We start from the raw sequence: 19,595 nt of genomic DNA on the forward strand, positions 1-19,595 counted from the left end.
TTGATGTTCTACTTGACAGATTATTTTTAGCTTGCAAGCTTTACATATCTCCTTAACTTGGTCTTTGACCACAGTTTAGTACCACTATATATTTTTTGCCTTTGCTGCTAGCAGATTTTTCTCAAGAAAAAGAAATCCAGGACTGCAATAGCAGTGTCACAGTTCACACCTAAGATGCACTGGTAAAGTTGGCTGCAAGAACTTTTAGGGCACCTTTCGACACTATCTCGACCTGCATTCTGTGATGCCAGTCCCTCATGTTCACAAGTATACCAAGTTTGCGCACAGTTTTAAAAATGGATACCGACAGCCATCAACAACTGCAAAATGTTGCAATTAAAATTGGAGATTTAAATTTAGAACGAGGCAGCTGAGAAGTTTTAACACAGAAAGTTCCAATTCAACATTAAAACTTTTTTACCATGAGGATGGTCAAATATGGGAACAGGGGCGCAGAGAGGCTGGGAAATCTGCCATCTTTGGAAAGATTGACAACCCAACTAAACAAGGCCATGAGCACTCACTTTAAAAGACCTGCTTTGAGTAGAAGTCAAAGCAGATGACCTCCAGAGGTACCTTCCAACCCATATTGTTCTATAATGAAGAATTTGTGTGTGTGTGTGTGTGTGTGTCAATACCCAAAACAGCCATGATAATTTTAAATATATACATTTTAATTACCATCTAAAATTAAATACTTAGTGCATCAATCTGCCCATTTCCATGCCAGGACAAAAAGAAAAGAACACACACAAATTAAGAAAGAGCTATCTAAGCCTATTTTGGAAGAGCGAACGCTAAGGAAGGCTGCTCACGTGCTGTGCAATGCAGCATCATCTTTAACCAGTGCTGTAACTCTTCCAACTGTTGCTAAGACTCACTCCACAGTAAAAAGCAAAGACCATCAAGGCCCTGAGCGCACCCATAGGCCTCTCCTGCCCTGACCAGGCTCATCAGGGATCCATCCCACCCAGCACCCTCTGCCCAGTGGCCCCATTTAAACACAGGCCCCCTTGTCCTCCTCTGTGCAGTGCTGTAGGGTGGGTCTGTGCCCAGCTCTGTCCTCTGCTGATACTGACTCACTGCCTGGGCTTCCTGGATTGACTGCAGACCCACTCAGCATCTGGCATTTGTCTGATGATCACTGGAGTGTCAGTTTTAACCGTTACTGCCAGCACCTTTGCCCTGCTCAGGAACAAAGGGACTGGGCTCTGCCGACAAGGATCCTGCCCTTCCCATCCTGTGGTCACATCAGCTGCTGGCAGGGCTGTAAGGCAGCCCTGCTCTTCCTGCTCCCTGACAAAGACACCTATTTTCCTAAGGGAGAAACTCATTATTGCAGGACTGATGCAGACCTGCAATTCCACTGCAAGCTCGTGGAATTCACCTCTGTCAGGGGAGGGGAGAATGAAGAAGTAACACATCCTTATCTACAGACCATGAATTACCTCTTTTTATCATCTTTCTAATCCAGAAGTTGCATTGTCATAAGCATCTTCTCAAGCACTAAAGACAGCAAGAATGTTACTATTCTATCAGACATCAGGGGAGAGGATAAAAAGATGAACTCATACTGTTAACCTCCTGCCTATATCCTTTACAAGATCCTGTTGATTAAAACTAAAATCCACTTGGGAAAGTTACATTATACCTTATGGTTCAAGGAGTCTGCTATTACCTATCAGGAGGTATTCTCCACTGCTTTCATCTAGACTGTTCTGCTAACTGTTGCACGTACGTAAGTGTTCTCCAAACCTCACTGCAGAAGTGGGTGTGCAAAAGTTACTAGCATTAGGTACCCACATGTGCAGCAATGCTATTTTTATGGAGCCCTGTGCAACGTGAGAGTCAGCCTGCACACATTTTAAGAGGTCCTTGCAGACCTGTCAGAGGACTACTAACTTACACAGAGAAACAAGACCTTTTTCCTGTGTTTTGAAAGCTGAGAGCCAACCTGTAACTACAAACTTTTCTTCTTCCCTGGCTACCTTTTTAATTGCTGACAACATCCATCTTAGTGCCTGCAAACAGCTCAGAAAAGCCAGCTGATCTTTTAAAAAATACCTGTTGACGTCAACTAAACATTCAAAGACATTTGTGTGTACATGCATACACATAAAGATTTTATATATATCTATATATCTACTTTTGGATTACCCAATTGCTCTCACTGTCAAGAATATGGGGTGGTTGGTTGTTTTGTTTTGGTTTTGGTTTTTTTTTATTAGGGTTGTTTGGGGGGCTGAAGGAGGTGGGGGTGGCTGTTGGCTGAAATGTTAATTCTCCTCTTGTGAAAAAAAAAAAAAAAAAAAAAAGAGTCTACACAGCCTGACTGAAGTGGGCTTCTTGGCAACAAGGAAATAAAAATGTTTGAAAAATTCAAACCTTTAGTGTCTTTCAGCTTTTAATTAGTATTTCAAAAGAAATGGACTGACTTTATAGATGAAAAGAGAAAGTTTCAGGCAAATAATTTTGTGCAGAGAAGTAAACCGGTTTGCTGTATCATAAAAAGTAGAAAAAAATGGAATGAAAAAGAAGTTACCAATAAAACTTGAGGAGAAAAAAACCTCACACATGCACACACACAAAAGAAACCCATACAGTTTTACTGTGGAGAAGAAATCCACAAGAACGTGAAGGACAGACAGTAAAGAAGTAAGAACTATCATGGAATACAAGTCAACCAAGACAATTTTTCTACTCTACCGTACAACAAATCCTGAGTGCTTCTGAGCAATTCAAAAGGCCTAACCACTGGAAAAGATATTAAGGAGTAACTGGAAAGGCAACTTATTATGATGCTATTGTCATTAACTTCTATTGCAATTTTAAAATCTATATACCAGCAGGAAATAGGAGCAGGCTCTGATGTAATTGCCTATTTAGAAAAACAGTACACCATAATCACACTTGTGTATGACTAAACATGAGTTCACCATTTAAATCACAGCAATATTCTCAGCGCTACAATTACGCAGCCTTCCCCTTCACTTTTCCTCCCCTCCCTTTTCTGAGATGCAGGCATTTGTTATGAGAAGGTATGCAGACTAATGCCATCCCCCATCCTGAAACACCAGATGCATTTTATAGAAGCCCCCGATTGTACTTCCAGATAGTTTTTATCTTTGCAATTTTAATCAGAAATATTAATAAACAGCTAAGTTAAATAACTTCTCTACTAAGAACACCTACGACATTATTCGTGGTTTATGACTATGTTAACTGATGTCCAACAGATATAAAACCATTGCACTTCCTCTTGTCCTAAGTGGTACCTTGATTTTATTGAGTTAAAGTAATACCATAAGCTTAAGACAATTAACTGATCATTAATAAAAAATGATAGAACAAAATACAGTTGAACCATATCCTTGTAAGTTGCTCTGTTACAGATTTTGGTTTTTGTAGTCTAAGCTATTTTAAACTTGCAGTTTTCTGGACATCCTTGGCAAATAGAAACTTCTACAAGCAAATTACAACCAACTAAAATAGCTAAATGAACGATAAACTCATGATTCTTACTACAGCATGGGTCACTCCAGGTTCTGCTTTTGAAAGAGAAGAGTTAAGAAGAAAGATTTGCTAAGGCTCTTGCATACTGCAGAACTCTGCAGCTGTCAGCACTTCATAGAAATAATTACATATAAACAAAGAAAATTTGTTAGTTCTTTTCCATATTATTTTTGCAAGTAACATACTCCACTGCTTTGCTATCTTCTTAGCTTAAATGCAGCACATGCATGAACACCCCACCTCATCTATTTTGTTGCAAAAATATATTCCTCCATGCCCTGTTCCTCAGGAAATAAAGAAGTTGCTCAGTCTGCTTTGCAGAAGTTTTTTACATTATTCTCCCTCATCCTCTCTGTTTTCTCTAAATAAGATTAAACCAAGTTCTTTGAAAGACTTTTGTACTGATGATTTTGTTGCTTCAGTTTCTAATCTTCTCTTTCAATAAAGAAGATACAAAACTGGGCAGAACACTCCAGTTGAGCTCTCTTCTGCATTTTTGTTGTTCTTCCTATTTCAGTATCTCTTGGGTAGTTACTAAAGAATTACTTATTAGCTTGTTCCTTCTCTTTTCATACATTGGCATTTGACTGACTGGTGTATTTCCCCTTCTCTGGGCATCTTAAACCTCTCATCTTAAACCTCCCTCCCAACTTAAGGCAGCCGCTAAAGTTTCACTGGTTGTTTCAGCTTGCTTACATTTCCTTAGAGGAATTATTAGACTTGCTGATCTGGATACCTTTGACTATTTCATCAGTTTGCTTTCTTCTAGCCAACAACTCTATCCATACAAAATGCACTAAGCATAGTAAATTAACTTTTCATTGTGGAGACTGAAGTAAGGGTGGCTTTTTCTTTCTTTCTTTAATTTTTTGGGCAGGAAGGAAGAGGCATAATTTTTAGGACAACAATGTGAGGATAAGAGTACACTTGGTTATTTTCAGATGTACACTTACACCCCTCCTCTGCCGACAAGTGAGCAAGGAGTTGATCAAAGAGAAAATGGATCGAGAGGTCTAAAACAAGGGGAACTGATAGCATCGAAGGGGCACAGCACCTCAAGGACCGCCACTCCCCTCCATGCACGTAACAACACACAGATCACAAGGCATTGTGTAGGATGCTGTCACTCACTGCCATCTTCATCTTGCATTCATGCAGCCATGCAATACATTAGGTCACTTCCCACACAGTGTTAAATATATATTTAGCTGTCAGTTTTATTTGGATGGGTGGAACTACGCCAGCACTTCATAACCAAGCAATTCAACCTCAGTTGAACTAACTTCAACTCAATCCAAGTTCAACATGAACCACAGGTAGACAGATTTGAAGATCTCATTCCAAACAACATGGTCACCTAGAGCAGCTCACCTGTCAAACTCCATTCCCTACCCGGTTTTGGGGTTTCACCTGTTTACAGCTATGATTGAACAGCCATACCTTACTGTAGAAATGAAACCTAGCTTGACTGATAAAGAAGGAGCACTTATTCAATTTCAGCATCACTTCACATAAAAAGTAGTAATAAATTCAGAGAAAAGAACCTAAAACAAAGAGAAGGGACAAGGGCAGGGAGGGGAGGTGACAAACAAACAAACAAACAAACAAACAAAACCCCCAAACATACACAAAATACATAGAGAAAAACTCTACAAATCTCAAAGCCTGGTATCTGCAGGAGTTTTTAGAAACACAATACAACACAGCTTATCAGTACAGTCATTGCATGGAACTTAAAATATTTAGTTTCGGTCTGTCTGAATTCTGGTCCAAACCATCCTCAACCTTTATGGTTTCACTGGTTAGTTTTCAGGCAGAGGCTCCCAGTTCAAGGTTAAAAGGACTTCCAGGTCTCTACAGCAGACACTGCCACCTGCTGTAAGAAGTTCCTTATTACCCGAACCCCTAAACCACAAAAGACATTTTGTCAGTCAGTTTCTTGTTTACAGCCCACTGCTGTGCCAATTTGTCAAAACCCAACCCTGCCATGAACCATGCTAGGGTCAGGGTTGTGCTCAAGAAGGGACAGGCCAGAACACACAAGTCAAGACAAGGAAGACCACAAGGAAACTACCCAGAGACGGTATTGTTCCTGGAGCATCATGCATGGTCCAGAGTTGTGGTCCTGATGGAGGCCAACACCTTGCGAACAGCTCGAAGCAGCTGTGCTACCCTGAAGTGCCCACTCTGAGAAAAGGGATGCAATTGCTGTGCAGAAGTGGTGCGTCTGGCCGAACAACTACACTCCAGGTGTGACTTTGGGGAAGTGCTGGGCTGCTTGGCAACCTTCTTCAAAACACAAGCTTTGGTCATTGGGTTGTGTCACCCACCCACCCTCACCATCTTCAGGGGACTCCACTGCATCACCACCCAGCAGCTGGTGCTCAGCCCACAGCCAGAAAGGGGCAGTCTAAATACCCTCTCCTTCTTAAACAAAAAACCAAACCAAGCCAAAAAGGCCTCAGTAGTCACTCTCAGGAAAATTCTTCCATTTCCCACAACAGAATTAAAACATTGTAACTTGTCACAACCTTTTGAGGCAGTTGAGGAAAGGGAAGTAGGTAAGAGCACAGTAACAAAAATAGATGAAACAAGGAAACTCTCTGGAGAAAGCAGGAAGGAGGAAAAAGGCTACTACTTTCCTTCATGGACCCACCTATTCCTCTCCCTGGTTTTCAGTCCTGTCCCACTTCCCACACACATATTACACTCCCCCTTGACACTTAGCTCTCTGAAGTTTAAAACAGGGAAGCTAAAAAAAAAAAAAAAAAAATCTTTGAAAATGGTCGGTCAATAAAGAGCAAATTATTTTCGAAAAAAAAAAAAAGCACACAATACCTGAAAAGGGTCAATTCCAGTGCTGGCTCCCTACTAGTTAAGTAAAAGGAACGTTCTCTGCTGAAAAGGGCTACCACATGGAGGCTAAATTCCAGGCTCATATAACGCAAGGAATTAAAACTCATCAACTTGAGGCTATTTTGTGCTAAATACTAGTGAATATTGACTGCTGATTTTGCTTCATGTAATGCATATATGCACAGAGAACACAAACTGAAAGTCTGCATCCCTTCTCAGAAGCCAAGGATCAGTAAGCACTTGGCAAATTTTGTACCACTGTATGTAAAAAGACATAAAATTCTATAGAACATGTACTGTCACACAAGAAAGCATTACATTTTCTATTTAAGCAGGAAGTGCTCTGTTTAAAATTCTCAGTGTATTCAGTATCTCCCCCATTTTTAAAATGGTAAAGAAATATGCAACTCTGTAATGTGAAAAGTCATCCCATTCCATTGGGCTAAGAAAATTTTGGAAAGCCCTTCCAAGAAAAGTCACTTAATCTAGTTCAACAACCAGCCAAGAGGCCATGACTACATTAGGATTCTCCTTTCTCAGCAAACCACAAGCCTAAAACCTCATCATATTCCAGGGATGGAAGCAAGAAAGATGGTCTTTGTCTAAATGCTTTTCCAGCAGGTATTTCCTGGCTGCTTGAAGCAGCCCGATAGCATCATTTTCCCAATGCTTTCTGTCCATTTAGACAATCATGAAATGGAGTGAACTAGTCATTAGCATTGTGAACAGATCTACATAAAAATGAAAAGCAAAAGGGTAGATAAGAAACTTCAACCCCGCAATCAGGCTGCTAGCTAGTCTACTGAAGAGGGAAACATAGCCTGTAGTCGTCCATTATTTGAGCTCTATAGGTCCACACAGACACAGGCATTAAGCACTAACTGGGGTCCAGAATTACAAGTATTTCTTGAGCATTATTTAATGATTACTCTGCACATATACCTGTAATAGGCAAACCCACAGAACTCACCACATTCCCATTCCATTTCAGTTCTGGGATGCCCTGAATGTTGCTACTTATACTGAAGCCTTACTACTGTGGAACTCGGGACTGCACACACGCAATACCTGTGTTTTAATGTAAAGTGTGTGATTAGCTTCTAGGGCAAAGAAAATCACTTCTAATAGAAAATTCACCATCCTCCCAACTCAATGGCTTGCCCAAAGGGAAAGATAGCCTTAGCATCCTACACATCAGAAATATCATTGCTGGCTGCAAAGCCAAACTGCTGGAAGAGAAGCTCTTCAACATGAAAGCTGTCTCACACAGTTAAAACTCAGACTCCTCAAACAGCCATAGCAGCTTCTGTAATTTGACTGGCATGACACAACTTTGGAAATGCAAGTCCTGCCACACCTTTAACCAAAGTTGGTTAAGTAGTAGTTCTTCTGCTTTCAAACATGGGAAATACTGACAAAATCCAGTCTTCCACGGGAAAATAAAAGACCCCATGCCAGCCTCTGTCAGGTACTCCCATTCTGGGCTGCCAGAGCAAGGCTTCAGCTGATGTGTAACTCAGTACTGCCCACAGCACTTTCTCTCTTACACACACAGATCTCAACTGAACTTTCCACCTTGTGTATGTAGGTGGGGCACCACAGGAAAGGCAGGCAGTATTTATGGTAGCCAAGTGGGCACACTGAATCACGGAAAAGGAATTCTGGATAAGAAGTCCAGCCCATGGAGAAGAATGAAGCACCCAACAGGGATTCTAATCATATTCTCTATATAAGACCATGTGCCACTTCAGTTGTCTGCCATTTGATATTTTAATTCATACAAACATGCACTTAGAAGAGCAAGGATAGGAGTAGGAAGGAAAAAGTCTTCAAGAGTTTGCTTTTCTTCCCCACTCTCAACCCCCTTCCCCTGAACAAATCCAGCTTCATCACTGGGAAAGAAAAAGTCCCTTCTCACAAAACGTTTTAAAGGATTTGTGCAAGGGTGGGGAAGCTGCACAGAACATAATCACAATTCTTCCTTTGTACAAAGGAGAATTGGTATGTAGGATCAAATCATTCAATATTACCCCAAAAAAACCTGTTGCGCAGGAAAAATCATTACACTGAGCAGGCTGCCAGCTGAAGTGGAAGAAAAAATGCTGTTCCTTCAGTTCTGCCACCCCAGGCACTGGCCAAGCCTGTCTGTGGGGTGGACAAGCCATGGAACTGTCTTCCCATATACATCACTGGGCTCAGCCTACCTCTGCCTTTTTAGATGCATAAAGCACTAATATTTCCAGCATGTTACCTCTCTCGGTAGGAAATTCTACTTAAATTTGGCAATTGAAAGCATATTGAAGAAGTAAGCTGGGAGAAAATTTGGCTTAGCCAAACACACCAAATAAAGACTGGGATAAAGTTGGGAATGTGAAAGCTAACAAAGATCAAACTGCTGGAAAGTGCAGTTCCAATGTGAGGAATTTCACTGTTCATTAGGTTAAAGTCTTCCTGCTTTGGTTTCATCCTACACACACATTCCTGCTGGGTATAAAAGGTGAGACAGGTCTTGGTGATGAGAAGCCATTAAACTATAAGGTCCCTACTGTACATTATGCTATAAATTTAAATCAACTTTGTTTCAGTATGGAAACATTTCTCCCTGTAGATAAATGCAGCCATGCTCATGCTTTTATTTTTACATTAAAACAAAAATAAAAGGAAACTCCACCACCCTGGCTATTTTTTTAGAGCAAGAACAAAAGCTATTCATGTATCAAATGCATGCTGGCAATGCACTGTTCAGCAGCAGTAAGAATAACCACATTCATTAACCATTAGGATCTTCCAGCTGCCAAGACAGACTGAGAATGTCTCAAAAACCCATTGATAAATCACCGAGTACGGAAAACCCTGAAAAGCAATTGTCTTGCTCTTGCTTGTTGTTCAGCCCAGCTACAAAATGCGCCAGTCCCTAAACAATGGCTGTCAACAAAGCTTTAGAATCACAAGCACAACATAAAAATTAATTTTATGTAGCTTGCTCTTTACAGATGTCAACTTCAAATGGAAAATTTCTTGTTTCATGATGGACAGACACATACACGTACATTGAGGGGGAAAGGTAAAGCTGCATTCAGCATGTTATGAAGGTAAATTATAGAATAAAAGTATTTTCACATATTTAAATACATCAGTAATCAAACATAGCTTTTTAGTCTTCCAGTACTATTCAAGTGCACCGCAACAGGAAAACAAAAACCACAAAACCAAAAATACACCCTGAAAAAATCCACCAGGCACTTGCCTTCAGGAGTTCTTTCTCCAAAGAACAAACCCAGAAGACTGATGAAACCTTACTGCTCTCATGTGTCCCTACCCTGAATAAAGTACACATTTAGGAATGACAAGTGCTTCCCAAAACAAGGGAGATCTAGTAACAAATTAAAAAACATCACACTGGACTTCAGGAATTCACACAGTTGCTTTCACAGTGACTCTAGAATTGATAGTTTACACAAAAATCCATATATCATACTAGGAAGAGGAGTGTAAGTAAGTAAGAGGGCTGGATAAGGAGCATAGCAGTAGCAGCAGAATTCTGCTTGGGGGAAAAACAAACCAACCCACCCCACCAAAACACAAAAAGATAATCCTTGAAAGAAAACAAAAAAAAGCGTGCCTGGGATACAGACTAAGAGGTAGCATAACAACCTGTCCCAGGAGAGGAATCAGGAAAAACACTAAGTTACTGGCAAAGGGTAAGAGCTGGAAAACAACTGATGGGAAGCAGGGCAGGGGGTTGGGGGGGGGGAGGAGAAGCTGTGTAAAGCTAACTGAGAATCCACCAAAAGCCAGCCAGAAAATTCAAACAGAGGCAATGATGCAGCAGGCATAGAGAATAAGATCATTTTGTTAGACTATGCTAGACAGAACTAAAGTTAGACTCATAGAATAGTTCTGGTCACGCTGAGGGAGCTACCTCATGTTAACAGGGCAAGCATTTCTGGCATGCTTTAGAGAAAGAAAGAGTGCTCAGAATTTAGCAATAGCTGCTTACAGGAAGTGTCAGGAAAGAAGATGGAAAAGAGACCAAAACTAGATCAAGCTTACAGGATGAGACTGGTGACAGCAATAGCGAAGTAAATGGACTGAGATAAGAGCCCACATTCTCAAAGTTTTATTTAAAGGAGAGACTAAGAAAGCTGGTAGAGGAGCAGGCAGGGGTGTGAAAATTATGGAGTTTCTTTCAAAATCATGAAGATAAATCATAAGGGGAATGAAGAACTGGCATTCACCAAATCCTGCATAACTAGGACAAATACTGACAGAAACCAGTGGGAGATTAGTTTAAGTACCACTGTGCACAGCCAGTAAAACCCAAGAACTTCCACAGTAACACAATCAGCAGCTTCAAAAAGGTTTTAGACAAAGTCACAGTCAGGGTCCAACACTAAACAGACACTAAAAGAATTAGAGAAGGACATACTCTCTATATCCTTAGTACAACAGTTCTGCATGATAGGGGTACTTATGCTGAGAACAGACTACTGAGAGTGGTTGAGCACATGTTTTCTATACCCAGCATCTGCTGTTGCTGGAGTCAGAGAAACAGTCCTGAGCCAGCTGGTCCAACTCAGGAGTACATTTCTTATGTTCTTTAACCGAGTTCTAGCTCCACCAAGCAGTATCTTACACCTCTTCTCTCATAACTGACAAAAACAGAGAAAAACATGGAAGACATACCCCAAGACAGGAACTGAAAAAGAAGAAAGTGCTAGAGCAAGTTTATGCTGTGTAGGGAACAACCACTAAAAGAGAAAGGTAACCACAACAGAACTCAGAGAGGTTCAAATAGAGGGAAGCAATTCAAAACTGTTATTATTTTATCAGCATTTTTGTAACCATTTAACGGTTAGAGGACAACCACCCAGCCTGTACGTAACAGGTACCAAACACAACCAAAGCACCCTGTTCAACAGCCTCAGAATAGCAAGCACGCAAGGTCTGGTGGTATCTCATGCACCCAAAACAGGACAGCCACAGATACGGTGTTTTTCCATCTCCCACACAACAAGAGTAAAGCATTCTAGTAACAACCTGTATTACCAAAATCCTTAAGGAGTTACCTTGGGGCAGTCGTGCTTTGTCAGACTTGGAACAGAAGGAACAGAAATTCAGCCTTTCAAACAAAAACATGCACCTTGCAGGGGGAAACTGGAATGGAAATTCTTTAGTCCTTAGGTGTGCCTTTTAAAATGAAGTGACTACAGGAAAAAATGGTCAGAATTACACCAGTTAGCTATAGGATCAGTCAGTCATCAAAACTGGCTGACGTTGCCATGAAGAGTGGTAACATTTGGTGGAAGAGAACGGAAGCTCTGTTTCATATGAGAACATAATTAAAGCCTGAATAGAGGCAGGATGAAAATCCAGAGAAAACTTTCTGTACCCAAATGTCTTTGTGGCTAGCAGATTGTGTGAGGCTTGAGAGCAAGAGTAAGTCATTTTCTCTGGATGTTATGACTACCCATCGTTGCAGTCAGTGCAGTGAGGTAGAGGTTACACTGCCTGCAAGGTCAAACAATACCAACTCTTCTCAGAGATACCTCCCAGCTGAGAGAAAAAGGGATTTCATGGTTTGACCCATCCAGTGATGTAACTTTATTAAAAAAAAAAAAAAAAAATCAACCTGTGTTAATTACAACCAAAATAAGACACAGAACAGGTTATCACCACAAAGAATTCCCAAGAACCCTCACGAAATTGCCCAGAACATGACAGCCAGAGAACATACTTCTACATGCATTCAGAAAGAGCAATTAGTATAATGAACAAATGAATCATGCAAACTAATGAAGGAGCTAGGCAATTTAAATCACAGTCCATTCATTCTCTCCTTTTTCAGAGAAGGATGAAGGAAACCTACATGGCATATTAAGCAGTTAGCTCTTGAATTACAAAGTATATCATGCCAAAATCATTGCAAATAGCGAGTCTTCAGATATGAGAAAGCAGACTGAAAGTTAATGTAGTGAAGATGGCTAATGATACTATGTTATACATATTTTAAGAGAAACAAAGAAAAAAACCAAACAAAAATCCCACAAAACCACTCCGGCAGCCAGACATCTGTCACAAGAGTAAATCTATATTCCGGTGGTATTTCAGACTTCCATCCCCACTGTACTCTCTATTTCCAGAAGGACAGGATTTGCTTCACAGCAGCTGATGGACAAGGAAGAAAGGCAATCAGACTAAGAGGCTTTTACAATTCACAAAATTGGGGCTATTGAGCAATTTAGTGATACTCTGCTTTATCCTGTCAAGATTACAGCCCTTCCTGCTTTACAAAAAACGGGACAGGGGGTGTTAGAGAAGGAAGCCTCCAACCCCAGTTGCCATTTCTATCAACACCTGACTGGAAGTATCCAGGCCTGAACTGCAATTACAGGACAGACGGACACCTTTAAAGGCACTTTGATTCCCTTTCCAGCAAAAGGAACACTAGATGGTGCTGTATCCGTATTCCTACCTTTATGCTCTCAGATGAATTGTCCCAGCAAGAAAAAAGAAAAGTTCAAAGGAGAAAACAACTGGGACAAGATAGGTGCCTCACACATGTAGCAGCAGTGTGCCACTTCCATGTCATACAGTGCTGTGCCACTGTCCACCGACCTCGGGACTCGAGTCTCCTTCTGCCCCTTTTCCTGTAGGAGCTCCACAAGTGATAGCAGTAGAAACTCTAAGTCAGGCTACATTGAACTTTTCTCTTAGATCTTGCTATCAAAACCCAAAATGAAGTAATAGTTAAAAAAAATCTACTAGAGCAGCTACTGAATCCATTTTCAAGTTTAATGCTATTCATGTTTAGAAAATACATGCTCCACCCACATTTTTTTTATAACCCTTAAAACATTCACAAACAACTTTTTTTTTTTTAAATGGATCAATTCTTCTATTTCATTTGCCCTTCTATGCTCAAATTAGCACAGATTCAGAAGTGTCTAGTTGCATAACACTTCAGTTACAGCAACTATGAGTTTTAGATTGCTTTACTATCAAATTCAGTGGGAAAGTCCTCTAGGGTGCTGTCCCCCACTCAGAAGTAACACCAGCTTAAGGAAACTTTTCACCTCACTGTTTTTTGTCACCCAGGCCCACCACTGCAGTGCTTATTCCCTTGGTTATGCCAACATAACTGCTTTTAGGCCACACAGTAGAACAGATCAGAGGTGTGACCTAGCTAAAAAGGAACCCTCATCTCCCCTCTGCCACAAAAGCGGACCAGGGAGTCTATCCAGGTGCCTGAAATGCCTCCAGTTGCACTCCCACAGAAATCTGCACAAGCACAGTTTTGAGGTGGTTTGGGGACATGAAATGTTTAAGCCAACCCTGTACCCAAGAAAATATGCTTAGCGCAATCAGAATGTGCAATGCACCCTCGGCTACATTACATCTGCTCTTAGGTCCCAGGCAGGAAAGATCATGCTGCTGACAGAGAATGCTGAAGTACCTCTCCTACTGCCAGCAAAGAGAATAGGAGGGGAAAAAAAAAAAAAAAAAAGCAACCAGCAAGAATTTAAAATTCTTTGAGCTCCAACGGCCTTCTTGAAAAGTTAAATAGCAAAATGTGCACATCATGTAATTTGTTCTTAGGCTTAAGTTGTATCAGTCAACTCCAATTACAATACCATTAGCTGGTTATGTTTCAGAAAGCATCACCACACACCACTGTGACTCAATTTCCCAGTTTTTTCTTAACTGTGTTCAAGCTTTTATTTGCAAGAATTTTTGCAGATGACTTTTACAATAGGCTCTAGGTGTTAGTCTTAGACTAAAAGAAAATAGATTACCCCAATTGCTGAATTTGAACATGCCTGCTCTAGGATGAGTCAAGGCTTAGTTGGTATTAGAAGAAAAATTATGGTATACGCAGACTTGACATGAACAAATTCTTTCCCACTGAACAGTTTAAAAGCGTAAATAGTGCTAAACTGTCAGTCAGACCTACACAAAGTCTTCATGTTAAAGCCTCTGACAATCCTTATTCCTCTGTAAGTGTTTCTCTCTCTGCTTGTTTCAGGCGTATATGCTGCATAGCAGCATGTACCACTGACAAAGTAGAGATTTTACAGAGGAAGTATGAGACTAATTCCTATCTCCCAGTCTATGCCCTTTGACACCTTTAAAAAGCACAGCACAGAGCTGAAACTCCGAAAAATCCACTTAAAAAGAAAAAAAACCCAAATCCAAAACTAATAAACCAACCAAAAAACGCGCCACCATTTCTACTCCTTATGTTGTCTCCAGATCACAAACAGTACAAGTCTGCTGCTGCAGAACAGCTAATCCATAACAAAATCATTACAGGATCAATCAGTAAACCGCACTTGGCTGACAACTAAGCAAGAAGAAAGCAATTCAGAAACTACATCACGCTTGAAAGAGTGTGAGGTAGGAAGACACGCACTGACCTCCATTTAGCAAAAACTACTTTTAAAAATTAAAAAAGGAAGAGTTTGTCTTGCCTTTCAAGGTAACATAATCAAGAAGGCATCTTGATTCATGAAAGAAGTTGGTTGTCTGGGCTTGTAGTCAGAAACAGAAAAACATAAAGTTAACGCCTTCCTGTTAACAGGGGAGGGGAGACAGGACACAGCCAACAGAACAACTTGCAACAAAGATCCTTCTACAAGGGGCCTGGAAAACAGAGTTATGCTACCAGGAATGCATCCATGTAATGTGTAGGGTTTCTGGTCTACCCACCAAGCAGATACCTTACATGGCAGTCAAAAGAGTGACCCGTTTATAAACTAACAGTTAAAGAGCTCTAAACCCATAAATACAAAGGAGGAGGGGTAGGGAGTAAGTTTCTGTTAACAAAACATTTATTTTATGTAGCAGCGTACCTGACTGAAAGTGACTTCAGTGTTAATCCAGTGTCTTTCCAAGGGAATTGGGATGGACTTGCAGAGCATCTCTCCCCTTCTTTCTATTTTATTTTTTCAGAATATCAACCCTTAGTAACTACACAGCAGTTGGGCTGAGCTAAGTTAAAGCATATTACAAAAGTATCAGTTGATGGTCACCATTAACTAGTTCTCTGACCTACAGACAATTCTAGACATGGCTGGAAATAATTCAGGATAAATGCATCTGGCAGCCAATTAGAATGGCCCCAGTCTTATTTCTTTTTTTCTCAGCCCTCTCATTTCTCCTTCCTGAAAACTCAGCTGATTCCTCAAACATTACCAAAAGACCTTGGAACCGACAAGGTCACTTTAAGCTAAAAGAAGCCTCACAGCTCAGCCAACAAACCATGCATTTGGAATGGAAACTGCCTGTCATTTCATGGCTGTATCCATGACTAAACTGAGTTACAATGATTATTCAAACACAAAAAAATTGGGTCAGCTGACCACATCACTAAGAATCTAATCCTATTTAAAATACCATACTTAATATTCCATTTATCTGTATGAATCCTTCATAAAAAGGCATTTAAGCTTTCATACAAGCATGCAGAAAAAGCTGTTCCTTATACATTAACTTCTATAGTTCCACAACTAATGTGACAAAAATAGAATGGTTTTGAAAAGCAAAGATGTATAGTCAAAATATGATGTTAGACACTATTTCTCCCAACCCCTTCTCCCACAAAGCAATTCTTGTATCGAGATAAAAATGTAAATTATGCTGAACATTAGGACAACCATTCTATATTTTAAGCTGCAGTATTTCCTTGCCCTCATCCCTGATATTCAATTGGTTTATTTTCCAAACAAACTTCAAATGATTCAACTTCCCAAGCACATTAGTATCCTAGTTTCACAGCTGTCATTGGTTTAGCCTACTTGCAAGAGTCTTAAACCTTACACAGTGCTTTCATTGAAAATTCAGGTGCTTGTGAAATCACTTCTTAAACAAGCAAAAATGTGCAGAACAGCAGCAGTATTGTCCATGAACCAGGTACCTCATTGACAGCTTAAGAGCAGAAGCTTAATTATACATCTCCACATCCTTCCCAAGAGAAAAGATTTGACTGCTTACCAGTAATGGTGCAGGCATCTCTGTACTCTCTGCAGTCTGGCACATCATCTTCCACTGCTTCACTTACATAGTGCTCTTCGTGAATGCCTGTGTCACAGGCTAGGACTGCATGATTCGACAGCTCCGAAGGAGGCACAGTGGCAGCCAAAGTGCAGTCGTGCAAAGCTGTGGCGTCCAGCTTGGCAGGTTTCACAGGGTTGTACAAACTGCCATCAGGGGGACCAGCACTGGAGACTGGGTCTGGCTGGCAGAAACAGAATTCTTTCTCTCTGCTAGAGTTGGCTTCAAGAAGTCTGCAAAACACAAAAGAAACAAATGTTCAATTCAAGCCATTCCAAACAGCATATATCAGAATAGGTAATTTTCTTTTCCTTAGTTTAACCTAACAAATTCAGCAAATACTAAAACCCAAACACTCTTCACAGAGCAGCTGCTTATCTGCACCTTGCATAGTCATGTCAAGTAGAAAAGTGCTATTCCTTGTACAGTGGTATTTACCAATGGCTGACTAAACATCCGTATTTTTGCCTAACCCAATTTGAAGTAAGCACAGTCCATCCACCTTGGCTCATTCATCACCTAACTTTCTCTCACGTCAGCCAAGTGAAACCTCTCTGTAACCCAGAGTGCTGCATGAGCCATGCCGTGCAGACAGAATACGCACCACTGGTTGTTTTACTGGTACTTTAATATCATCATCATTTGAAATTGCCTGATAACAAACAATACAGAAATGATTAGGAGCTTATCCTATAGCTCTGCTAGACTTTCCTCTCCACTGGGCCACCCTGCACAGCCCGGCCCTTCACTGCCAGTCTGCCAGCTGGCATCTTTGCTCCCTTTACAGAGTACACAGGGAACAGAACTAGAGGTGCACTGCGTTAAGGGGGTGTCCACTTGTTGCTGCTCCCCAGTGCTTCAGCCTCAAACAGGGAACAAAGTCCCTCAAAGACAGATACCGATGCCCACAGCAAGATTAAATTGGCCAGAGAAGGAATGAAGAAGAGCACCTTTGTCCTAAAACTTCACCGAACCTTTTGGACAAGGGGCTAAAGACACTGCAATAATTGGTGGTATGGTACTGCTCTTGGTTATGAGCAGTGTGAGGGAAGATGCAAATGCTCGTTACTGCTAGAAAAGGAAAATACAGTCATGGGATTGCAGAAAACCAGACTTGGGAAAGGACTTGAAGGACAGGAAAAAAAGAGTTTATATCTGTAGTAGTTACAAGGCATAAGCAGCAGCTAAGGAACAGGCCACACAAGAACACCCAGACTACATGGGAAAAGCAAAAAGACAGCCAGCAAGAAGACACAAATGCAAGCAGGAGGTGTGGACGCAATTCAATATGCATGTGCAGCAACAGAACATGCTATGCTCAGTGCTTCATTTAGAACCAGAAATAGAACAGTTTTCTGGAGAATCCTATGAAAAAGGTTCTCTTTAATCTCTAGGAACATGTCCAGATAATCTTATTTTGCTGTTAAAGTTACACTTGGGATTTTGGCACCTTATTGTTCGGCATTTCTAGTAAATAACATCATTGCTTCACCTAAGCAATGACAGTATTTCTAGAAACTCATTGCAAGACTCGAGCATCTGTCTCTAAGCTATCAAGACACAGATGATGCATTCTAGACCTTCTGAGAGTAAACTTCAGAGAAACCTTGCAACAAAGTTGTAACACTGTACCAACACCATCTTTTCTCAACTTGTTTTTCCCTTTCACCACTGGCATAAGAACAAAAAAGCGAAATTCCCTCCCCCTCTCAGAAGGTCTGAACGAAGATGTGCTTACACTGAAATCACAACACCACAACTGGAGAATGGATGTGTAATATTAACTCTGGGAAAAAACCACCCTCATATATAAAATGACATTTCATTAAATTTTCCTCAATTACATGCATTCGTATTTCTGCATGGTATCACTTAATCTGGAAATAGTTCTCACACTCAGAGGCTCAAAAACTGTATTTTGTAATGATCATCATAGCTACAGGAACAGATTAAATCAAATGATAAATTTACAATGCCATACTCTCATACAAATGGTACTTTACTGTGGCAGCTGCAGGAAGAGAAAGTTTCACTCAAGTGCTCTAACAGAAAATCTTATAGTTCCCCTGCAGAGCATCCATTATTCCTGCGCTATCACAGTACATGCTGAAAAGAACAATGGGGTCACTTGTACTGATTACTTTTAAAATGGTCCCCTTTCAAGTGGCTCTTTAGGAATAACAAGATGGAGATTACTGATATTAGAAATTATGTTCAAATGAAGTTGGAGTCAAAATGCAAATCTTCATTTTTCCCCTCTGCATTGAAGATAGAAACAGCTTAAGCTATAAACAAGAAAACATACTGGAAATGCACAGACTGACTGATTAAAAGGGCTCCATTTTGTCCTAGTTGCTACCATGCATCTGTGAATCACGTTTGTTTGGGGAAACTGTTAGATAAGTCTGTTGTTACAAACAAGGGCATGTCTGGGAGTAAGTAACTGAAAGCATTAGCAGAACTCTTCAGCTTCTCCTGCCCTCCTCTCCTCTCCTCCCCATGCCCTGCCTTAGCAACTACGGGAAGCCAGCAACGTAACAACACTACCAAATGAAGTAACACTGATAACCAAAGTGGGGTTTGTGTGTACAGGTCTTCAAGGGAGTTTTGGGAATCTGAGATCTTGTAACGTTTTTGGACACACTGACATTCAACATCAGACATACCTGATCACCTTCACTGATTCACGACTATCTCCCACACAGTTCTCACAAAACATACTTTTGGACAGAACGCAACATTGCAAGTTGCGTTAGAAGTTTGTGTTGAATGAGTTTCCCCTCTCTGCTTTCACCCAGCTTAGCATTTGCCCCACTGAGTTACCATGGAACCAGTTCTCCCCCTCCCATAAGCTGCACTCCAACAACTTCTGCCTTGTCACTGTCAGGAACTAGAGAGACACATTCAGAAACACAAAGTCATCAAGGGTCTTCATTCACACAAGCCGTTTCACTGTTGGCACTTATGGAAGCTACAAACAAATAGAGCTTCAAAAACCAAACAAGCAACAAAAACCGCCCCCCAAAAAATCCCCACAAGTCAGTCTGCCTGGTCTGCTGCAGAAATGATGTAACATCTACATGAGAAAGTCAAGTTCTGGATTAAGGAAGAGAATGTGCCTGCTCTTAAAACCTTGTTTCATGGAGGGAAGAAAGCAGGCATAAATGTATGCC

The 19,595-nt window shown here is 40.8% G+C and overlaps 1 protein-coding gene across 7 annotated transcripts in view; it reads right to left on the minus strand.

The window, feature by feature from the left end:
• TRAK1 (trafficking kinesin protein 1) overlaps positions 1-19,595 on the minus strand; it is a 138,883-nt gene that overhangs the window by 73,349 nt on the left and 45,939 nt on the right. For all 7 annotated transcript variants that reach the window (XR_008236262.1, XM_052794290.1, XM_052794266.1 and 4 more), the window contains exon 2: positions 16,363-16,655. Coding sequence is in view for 5 of the 7 variants with exons in the window: in XM_052794266.1 (XP_052650226.1) it covers positions 16,363-16,655 (293 nt within the window). In the remaining 2 variants the exon portion in view is untranslated. The remainder of the gene's footprint in view (positions 1-16,362; positions 16,656-19,595) is intronic.

This window comes from Harpia harpyja, chromosome 1 (assembly GCF_026419915.1).
Source record: "Harpia harpyja isolate bHarHar1 chromosome 1, bHarHar1 primary haplotype, whole genome shotgun sequence".
Taxonomy (NCBI): domain Eukaryota; kingdom Metazoa; phylum Chordata; class Aves; order Accipitriformes; family Accipitridae; genus Harpia; species Harpia harpyja.